This window comes from Siniperca chuatsi, linkage group LG24 (assembly GCF_020085105.1).
Source record: "Siniperca chuatsi isolate FFG_IHB_CAS linkage group LG24, ASM2008510v1, whole genome shotgun sequence".
Classification (NCBI taxonomy): Eukaryota; Metazoa; Chordata; class Actinopteri; order Centrarchiformes; family Sinipercidae; genus Siniperca; species Siniperca chuatsi.
In genome coordinates this window covers 8,059,185-8,068,968 of record NC_058065.1, presented here as the reverse complement: position 1 = coordinate 8,068,968, position 9,784 = coordinate 8,059,185, and the positions used below count along the sequence as shown (strand labels likewise).

Genomic DNA, 9,784 nt, shown 5'->3' with positions numbered 1-9,784 from the left:
CTGGCAGGGCGTAGCTGTTTATTGCCTGGGCCTTGTTCTTGCCATTGAGCTGACTTCTTAGGACTTGCCTTACTCGTTGGAGGTATTTGGCAGTTGCTGTTTTCCTTGTTACCTCTTCGAGGTTGCCATTTCCCTGTGGTATTCCAAGGTACTTGTAGCCATCCTCAATGTCTGCTATTGTTCCTTCTGGGAGTGAGACCCCTTCTGTGTGGATTACCTTCCCTCTTATATCATAAATTATATCATCCCTCATACATATATACATATACATATATATATATATATAAAAATTCTATTTGATAAAGTATCAGTATAAAAAATGGAATCAAGTCCTAACAGAAAGATTTGAAAAAATCTAGAATAAGTTGCTCTGTTGTTAACTGTGATTTTGTGAACCTGCTCAAAATCAAGTTAATGTAACTGAGACTGGCTGCTCTCATGTGGCCTATATCAGATTTTACACAGCAGAATAACTGATAGAATAAAATGTTTGTGATAAATCATCACGAGCTGTACAAAATTGCTAAACTTGAAATTACTCAAGCGAGGGAACTATACAGGTGCACTAATTATAACAAGATTGTCATGGTTAGCAGTGCATTTATGGACTTTGGAAACCATTTCTGAATAAATCCATTTGAACGACTCACCAACACCAACTACAACGTCTGAACCGGAAAGTGAGAACAGCTCTTATCTCTGTGATGTAATACAAATGCTTCTTCAGTGGAGAAACCATACCTTTGCAATGGTAATAACAGAAATGTGTTATTGCTCTCTGAAACAAACTTAATTTTTCTATTTTCTTAGTGTCCATATTTCCCTTATCCAGTCATTAGCCCAACATCAACACCCAAATAAATGAATTTATTTATAATAAATTATTTTATACTGTATCTTCCTAAAAACTACAGGCTCTTAAAATGCTATTTTCTTAACCAAGTGCTTTAAGGTTTTGAACTATATTATAGAAAATAAAAAATTACATACAACTGCTTTGGAAAATATATTCTTATTATATTTCAACCACGACCAACCAGACTTGGTGACAACAGACCTGAAATGTCCCATCACACATCCATTCCACAGCAGTGGGTTTAGTTTACATACAACACCTGAACAACACAAGTAACATAAATTGTGGCTCAGTTTCTCTCTTTTCCTAGCTGTCCTTGCTCGGCATCGTCTCTGTTTATCAAGTGCTGCTCCTCTGCCTTGACATCCTGTGCCCAGCAGTAGATCGAGTGCCCTTTGCACCAGACAGTCCACACAGCAGTGCCATTGTACCCCATAACTGTGGAAAACTGCTTCCTCTTTTTTCCGCTGCAGTTCAGAGCAGTAGCTACTGAGCTGATGTTGACTGGACTGGAGGCTCTTCACTGGGTTCCTCTGTCTTGATCTTTATGCTCTTAATGTTTGGCCTCGGTTTGGCCAGCGTGCTGTAAATGGTCATGGCCTGAGGGCAGAACAGGATGAAAAGTGTTACCAACATATAGCAATCTTTATGGAAGTGATATTTCATGATGAGGTGTCTTGATATAAGAAAATAATGGAGAAGAACAATGCAATGCAAAGCACCATGGTGTTTCCTCTGTTTAGTCCTTTTTTATTTCCATTTTCTATTTCAGAACATCTGAGAGTGCGTATGCTATGACAACTTACCATAGAGAAAAAAAAGCTAGGCTGAGTTTCAAGCATCCTCCATTTTTAAAAGTTTGTTTGTAGTCAGTTTAACCCACAGCTTGTGTTACTGTCACGGTATTGTAGTGTGAAACATAATTTCAACAACTGTTGCTATGGTTACTTGCAATTTAATAATCCTTATGCAATGTTTTACAACAATGGTTAAATTACCAGAACTGTTTGAGGAGTCCTGATATAAAGTTTGTAAATATTATATATGTAACATGGTCATAATATAACTGTATTAAAAGAAGCTCTTGTAAAGAGAAAGAAATATCATTTTTAAATCACATCACCAAGACAACTTTACAATTGATTTCAATACTAAAAATGAAAAACTACTTCTTCAGAAACGCAAAACCTTGTATTTAGAAATATTTGTTATTTTTCCACGACTTAAAGGAAATGCGTTTATTCAGCTTCTCACTGAGAGTTAGATGAGACGAGTGATACCACTCTCATATATCTGTTAAATATGAATCTACAACTGGGATGAAGTTAGCTTAGCTTAGCATAAAGGCTAGAAACAGTAGGATACAGCTAGCCAGGCTCTGTTAGAAGGTAACAAAAATCAGCATATCAGCATCTCTAAAGCTCACTAGTTAACATCTTGTTAGTTAATCCGTACAAAAACACAAAGTGTAAAAATGACACGTGTGGTTTTAAGGGGGTTATGTGCTGAATCTAACTCTCGGCAAGAAAGCGATTAAGAAAATTTCCCAAAATGTCGAAATATTCCTTTGACCAAAAACAAACAAATACCAAACAATGACCCTAATTCCAAGATTTGTAATATAATTTGTGAACAAATTCATCTTTAGAGTAAGTCCCAAAGCTTATTAGTGGGCAGAAAACAGCTTACCTGTGTGACCATTCCACTGACGTCACCAGCGTTGGAGGGCAGGAGCAAAGTGTTGGACTCTTTGGCAAGGTTGGAGAAAGCAGACACGTACTGTTCGGCAACACTCAGCGAGGCTGCAGCACTTCCGTTCTGTGAAGAACACAACCAAAATTCTGGTTACTGTAAAATACAGGGCATAACATTTCCAAATAACACAGGATCATTTCTAATCCTTTAATGACAAATGAAGCCGTAAAATCTACTTTATACCTCTTCAGTCAGAGCCGCTGACAGCAGATAAATGGCCTTGGATTTGGCCTCTGCTTTGGCTAACACAGCTTGGGCCTCACCTAGAGACAACAGAGCATGTCAGATTACAACAAAAGTAGATTTGTTTTGGATTTACAGTATATTGGAGGCTTTAAATCTCCTTATTCAAAATTCCTCTTGATTCACTTCTACTCAAATTGCGAATTGTCAGTTACCATGTTTAAAGTCTGAGTCGTGAGATCCTTGTGTAGTGTTGTAACACAGTCTGCACGCACGTAATTAAATGCTTTGTGGATTTAGTGTAATGACGGCCTATGGTCTACATCCTACGTTAACAAGACCTTCAATTACATACGTGATCACATGATTCGTGCATGTACTGAGACAATGGAAAATCCCAGTTAAACAGTTGTTTCTTTAAGTCAAAAGTAAAATGCACCAACCAGCTGCTTTGTTTATCTGCTCGGCCTTCTGTCCCTCTGAAGCGAGGATTTGGGCTTGCTTGCAACCCTCTGCAACGTTGATGGCCGCTTCCCGTGTCCCCTCAGACTCCAGCACTGTGGCTCTCTTCCTGCGCTCAGCCTCCACCTACACAGGAAACAAAAAACAAAGAAGGATGTCAAATATTTCTCCTCCAAGGAAACAAAATAATCCCAAAATCACCCAGTGGTTGGGTGCAACAATTTTCATGACCTCAAGGAACTCTCTAGTGTAGTAACTTTTTAGCACTGTACTTAAAAGTTCTAAAGTGTATATAATACTACTTAAGTTACCTGAAAACAAAAAGGTACTGCAAATAATATTACTAAATGCAGTAGTCCTGAATTGTAGGGATGACAAGAAAGTTAGATAACAAAAAATGTGGGTTTACAGTAATTATAATAATTCATTTTTTGTGTGGGTGCCTTTCAAAACAAGGTCGCCTTACAATGCATAAAAAAAAACAAACTCGTACAGAAAACAGCGAAGACTGACTTCAGTGCTAGATTGAGACAGGGATGGGCGGAGTCTGGAAATATTGCGAAGGTGGAAGAAAGCAGTCCGGGTGATATTACTAATAATGTTCTGTGATTTCTGCAAATTCTGACTGCAAGCTTGATTCTAAATGTCTTCTTAAAACAGTTCAGGGTATTGAAATGACAGTTTTTTTTTTTTTTTTTTTTGTGTGTCTTACCTGCATCTGCATTGATTCTTTAACACGAGGTGGAAGTTGTATATCTTTGATTTCATACCGCAGGCAGCGGATTCCCCACTCGTCTGACGCCTGATTGATGGAGTGGACGATGTTGGAATTAAGGGACTCCCTTTCCTTGAAAACCAGAGAGGCAGCAGGTTTAAGGTACTTACCTGTATCATTATTCTACTACAATGTAATACACGCCAAGCAGTGCAGATGTTTCTTACCCTGAATACTTTATCCATGGTGAGTTTGCCCAGTTCTGAACGCATTGTGGTTTGTGCAAGCTGAGTCACAGCATATTCTGGATCCTCTACACCATAACTAGCCTGGAGAGAGACACAACTGATTAGCCTTTATGTGTATCATTTCATGAATAATCAAACTAACTGGCGCCACCTGCTGGCAAAAACACAGAGCTCCTTGATTACTACATACCTGTGTTCATATAACAGATTTTTACAAACAGGGAAGACTATTAGCCATGCACAGCAGTTAGTATAAGTCACTTTGATTTGTTTATGATGTGTTTTTAGAGTCCTGTTGGAAAGGTTTGTTACTATAAAAAAGTAATTTAAATAAATGTTTTGATTTAAACATAATTTTTTTTTGTCAGCCAGCCATATGATATGTGGGAAAAAGTACAGTGAGTTAGTGATTACTCTAACTCTTAGGTGAAGCATAGGTTATACCCTCACTGTAAATTATCCCTGGCATAGCCAACCAGGTACTGATAACAGAATGGCGTGCTAGTATTTTTTAGTATTTCATCGCTACTTCTTATCAACATACCTTAAAAGGATCTAAGATTCTCAGGAAAAGAACTCCATCAATTTGCAGGGTCACGTTATCTGTGGAAAGACCAAGAAAATATCAGTTCATTCAGCCATGAAGATGGTTAATTAAACCAATAATAAACACAATTGTTTGTCATTAGTTGCCTTGACTTTTTCCAAAAATGCAATACAAAACAACTTACCTAGAGACACAGCTGACTGTTCAGGGATGTCAATAACAATCTCTTTAAGGCTTTGCACATAACGAATTTGGTCAAGTATGGGAATGAGGAAGTTCAGTCCCTATAAGGAGAGGACAAAACAAGTGGGTTAAATGATGAAGCGTTAGTGCTCCATTAAATTATACCTTTACATAGATGAATTGTGGCCACAGAGAGAGATTTGCCTCCTCTTACACAATGTCGTTGAACCCTTGGTTGAAAAGAATTACCGGCTTTAAGATCCGGTGAAAGCGACCCATCCTCTGGACCACCCAGGCCTCCTGCTGTGGCACAAACAGGACCACAGTGTTCATGGGTAAGCGGGAGGCCCATCGTTGCTGGGCTGGAGTCACCCACAGTCTGGGCACAGTCCGCTGGGAGTCCTGCAGAGACAGGAGACATATAGTGATGTACCTTACAAATCAGTTGAGCTTTCCCAATTATACCCACACCTTTGGTATCTCTGTTACTTGTGTAATGTTTTTGGTAACAGTGTCCAAGTACTTTAGACTGAAAGTGTGTGGAAAACTTCCACAACACACTGGGAAACAGGAAACATCTAGTATCTATCTAGTATCTATAAACGGCGTCATCCCGTCATTCATGTAAATGCATGGCTAGTGCTGGAGCTAAAATGTATTTATTTTATCCATTACAATAACTTACCTACTAGTACAGTACAAACATTTTAAAAAGGTTTAGACACAACACTATTTATATTTAGGATATGTGACCATTATAATAAATTATATCTGTAAATATTGTCACACCTGTTCACACCTGTCTTGCGGTGATTACGAGGTATGGGCCAACATTACAACCAGTGATGACAGGCCAGTTTGACAAGAACAAGAACCGCTAGCTTGCCGCTGTTTACCGCAGGTAACGTTGCTGGGATATGTTATGGAGAATTCGCTAAGTTTACTGATATAAATGCACATATAAGAAACTTAAATGTCAGGTGCTGCCAGTTAAAATAACTGACTAATATAACTTATGTTACTAATGTTACTTCACCGTCTAAAGTTAGCAAGCAACTAGTTAGCCGACCTGTCTTTCAACTAGCTAGCACGGAAAGTTGTTTATTAGTGCCTGTTAAACAGGGTATTTTACCTTAAAAACTGCGCCGCCGGCCCGACACAATGTCCGTAACATGATTTAAAGACAAGTACTTAAATGTTATACAGACATTTAGAGGTGTAAAGAGTCATGTATTTCCTGGATACGCTTTCTCTATTGCTCCGGCTTTCAACGGCGTTAGCCATCAAATATTACTGTGCAACACCGCCCCCTACTGCTTCGGATGACAGCGCTGCAGCTAAGTGTCCCAGTGCCTTCCTATGCTATCAAGGACAGGCTAGTGGACAGATAGTGATACTGTTTACAAGACTTTACTATGATGACAATTATTTTCCTTTACAGATTTATACCCAGCAAATATCTGACATTGTATTATTATTAGTATTGTAGTATTGCTCTTAAAAACAGCCGCATACTGATTTCCACTGGAGGTTAAATGCTTTGCTTAAAGGCAAATCAGTAATATTTAGGTCTAAATGAAGGGAGAGTGTTTTTATAAAGTTCTGCCTATTCATATTTTGCCATTTTAAATGACATTTAATAACCATTTCCCCAACCATTATCATTTGCATAGACACATGAGAAAGCCTGCCTTACAGGTAAGCCTGTGGATTAAAAGGCAAAATTCAGAATAATACACAAAAGCAGTGTTTAGCAATATTGCAGTCAGTTTTTGCATGGCAGTAATTTAAATGTTAAACACATTTGCAGCATGACAGAAAGTGAAAATAGCAGGCTTTTATTTATTTTAAATTTAACAGCATTGTTAATGTTACAGGAAATAAATTGTGAGAATTAAATCAGCACACTGATGTTTTTAAGCACAGCTTTAAAGAGAAGCAGGTCATAAAAGTTATGTTAGATCACAGCAATAGTGGTTTTATAAAAAGACAATAAACCATACTGACTTTAAATCTTTTAGTGGAGATTATGTTGAATATAAAACCAGCTAAGGATCACGAGAAAGTAGAGAAATTAACAAAGTCACGGTCAGTTAGCATGCATTATTTATAAAGCACTGATAAGATATGCATATAGCTTTCTTGTCATTCAGCAGTAAACCCATACAGTATTACTTCTGTGTTATATCCAGTGAGTAATAATTCATTTCTACATGCATAAGCCAAAAGTATTCAAGTACTAAGCCTCATCACATTATGTATTCATTTTGGGGGGTTTCTTGGTGTTTATGACAGTCAAGTAAAGACAAAAGCAACGTATTTTTACATTACAGTACAGAGATGAAATGCAGTGGAATTGAGATCTTGCCAGAGCTTTTAAGTCCTAAATGATGAAAATGTGCTTCTCTAAATTATAGAAAATTCTTGTCATTTCTACACTTAATAATATACTTTTTAAAATGTTTTATTTTATGTGACTCAAGACCACGATCACATGGTATGAAGCACAAACAGAACATACAATAATAACAAAACAATAGCACATGGCATGGCTAAAGTACAACAAATTATACTTAAACAAAGGAAGGACATTCTTCAAAACACAGTTATCCAGTATCTGCTTAACCTGCAAGACCCATGGCAACACATATACACCTGTATTATGCAGGCTGAGCAAATAGTTGTACATTATTCGACTGAGTTTAGTTTCTTTACCTTCTATCAGCCTCCCTCAGTAGCCAGTAACTCTCTTTATAACTGCAACACAGTGTTAAGTTATACTTAATATTTTTTATTCATCTTATGGGTAATAAATGTTTTGCTGCAGAGTGTGAGACAAAATGAGAGAGTCTGCAGCTGAAACCACTGTGGAGGGTGTCGAGGGCTACTCATTACGTGCTGAATTCAAAGTGAGGCCGGCCAGAAAACACACACACATGCACAGGTGATACAGACAGCATGTTTCATCAAACACAGATAATTTCGGCTCTGTCTACAGGATCTTGACCTCCCGGGAGTGAGGCTGCAGTATTGCAAGTGTGAAGATGAGTTTGATAGCTTTTCTAAACCAGGGGTAGAACAGGGCATAAATCAGAGGGTTCGCACAGGAGTTCGTCAGCATTATCCAAGACAAAATGGCATAATAGGACAAGCTAGTGGAGGTGTCCTCACCTAAGAGAGTGGGATAGTAATATGGGCAGTAGCACATTAGAAACACAGCTATCACAATCCCAAGAGTTCTGGCTGCCTTCCTCTCTGATTTTTTAGCGGTTGGAGCTGCAGTGACAGTGGTAGCAGCAGTCTGCAACCGAATGACACGCACCTGAGAAACAACAACCACAAACACCCTCATATAGAGAATAACCATGACAGCACAGGGCCCGACAAATGAGAAGAAGAGATCTAGTGTGCTTGGGATGCGGCTGATGATCACCACACACTCCCCATGGCAGGAGCTGAACCTGTTCTGCCACATTAAGTGTCCCATCAGAACACAACCATTGTAGACAAGAGAACAGGCCCATAATAAACAGATTATAATTTTAACTCTGTTCTGGGTGATCTTAGAGGAATACAGCAGTGGGTCACAGATAGCCAGATAACGGTCTATGGATATGAGCACCATGTTGCCCAAAGAGGCAGAGAGCAGACAGTAAGAAATATAAGGAGTCAGAGCACACATCAGACTCCCCAGCAGCCAGCACGTCTCTATGTAGCGCAGGCCTTCGATGGGCATCACCAGCAGCCCCACCACCAGGTCACACACAGCCAGAGACAGGAGCAGGGTGTTGGTCGGGGTGTGGAGCTGCCTGAAGTGGGAGATGGCGATAATGACGAGCAGGTTGAGTGTCACAGTGAGCAGAGAGATGAAAGCCAGCAGTGTGTAGAGCAGTGCAGACTCAGAGTGTGGTCGCAGCAGCCGCCTGCAGGAGGAGTTAAGGTAGGGGAAACAGAGCCGAGGGCCCCCAGTGTTGTCCATCGGGAAGGAGAGACACAGGGATGAGGAGGGGGCAAGAGAAGTGGGTACACTCTCTTGCCTCTCATTTATCTTCCTCTTAACATCACCCTCCCATCTTTCCAAGAACTGTAGGAGATGATGTCATTTCTGTCCCTCATCATCTTAATCTCCAACTTCATCACTCCCTCTCCATTTTATCTCCCGCCATTATCTTTTCACATTCATCTTTAGTTTTTATTCATACACTGTTTCCATGTACAGCTTTCAAATAAGACATTTTTTATAAAGTTTAAGCAGTGACTTTATTAATATTTAATAAATAATATATAGTCCTGTGGAGCTCTAGCACTTCAATTCATCACAATTCATCATGCAGGAAGACTCCTAAAACCCAGTTTGACAACTCGCAGAGCATCCTCACCAAAATAACTTAAGAGTTTAACAGGACCCTTTATTATTGGCTTTTATATTGTCTAATAAGCTTTAAATTTGAATTAGTCATTCATAAAGGCTCTTGGGTGTCTCACTTAAGAGCTATCTAAAAAGACTATAAGCCTACAGCTATAGGCCTACAACAGCCAGACTTTACAAACTGAATCTGGCAACATACAGTTGTCCTTAAAATATAAATATAAAATTAGACATTTTGCGAAATATGCTTATTTGCTTTCTTGCCAAGAGTTAGAGGACAAATTGATACCACTCTCATGTCTGTATAGTAAATATGAAGCTACCATCAGCAGCTGTTTAGCTAAGCTTAGCACAAAGACTGGAAACAGTGGGAAAGAGCTAGCTTGGCACTTTCGAAAGGTAACAAAGGTAACAAAATATGCCTACCGTAACCACAACTTATTGTTTTTACACTTTGGTTTTTGTG

At 38.9% G+C, this 9,784-nt stretch overlaps 3 protein-coding genes across 4 annotated transcripts in view; 1 reads left to right on the top strand and 2 right to left on the bottom strand.

The window, feature by feature from the left end:
- Nucleotides 1–846: 846 nt before the first annotated feature.
- On the bottom strand, nt 847–6,241 carry LOC122872422 (stomatin-like protein 2, mitochondrial). The gene is made up of 10 exons (XM_044188636.1): nt 6,082–6,241; nt 5,199–5,351; nt 4,951–5,050; nt 4,764–4,822; nt 4,199–4,300; nt 3,969–4,103; nt 3,238–3,382; nt 2,795–2,874; nt 2,546–2,674; nt 847–1,456 (listed from the first exon to the last, which is right to left on the bottom strand). The coding sequence occupies exons 1-10, from the start codon at nt 6,121–6,123 to the stop codon at nt 1,343–1,345; spliced, it is 1,059 nt and encodes a 352-aa protein (XP_044044571.1). The 5' UTR covers nt 6,124–6,241; the 3' UTR covers nt 847–1,342.
- Nucleotides 4,063–9,784, top strand: part of n6amt1 (N-6 adenine-specific DNA methyltransferase 1) — a 15,162-nt gene continuing 9,440 nt past the window's right edge. Inside the window, exon 1 of one of the 2 annotated variants that reach the window (XM_044188639.1) lies at nt 4,063–4,133. In XM_044188639.1, coding sequence (XP_044044574.1) covers nt 4,066–4,133 — 68 coding nt within the window. In that variant the 5' untranslated portion in view covers nt 4,063–4,065. Of the gene's footprint in view, nt 4,134–5,739; nt 5,851–9,784 lie in introns of those variants that run through there. The other variant, XM_044188638.1, reaches the window with a different exon arrangement.
- On the bottom strand, nt 6,772–9,624 carry LOC122872423 (trace amine-associated receptor 13c-like). The gene has a single exon (XM_044188637.1). The coding sequence runs from the start codon at nt 8,926–8,928 to the stop codon at nt 7,942–7,944; it is 987 nt and encodes a 328-aa protein (XP_044044572.1). The 5' UTR covers nt 8,929–9,624; the 3' UTR covers nt 6,772–7,941.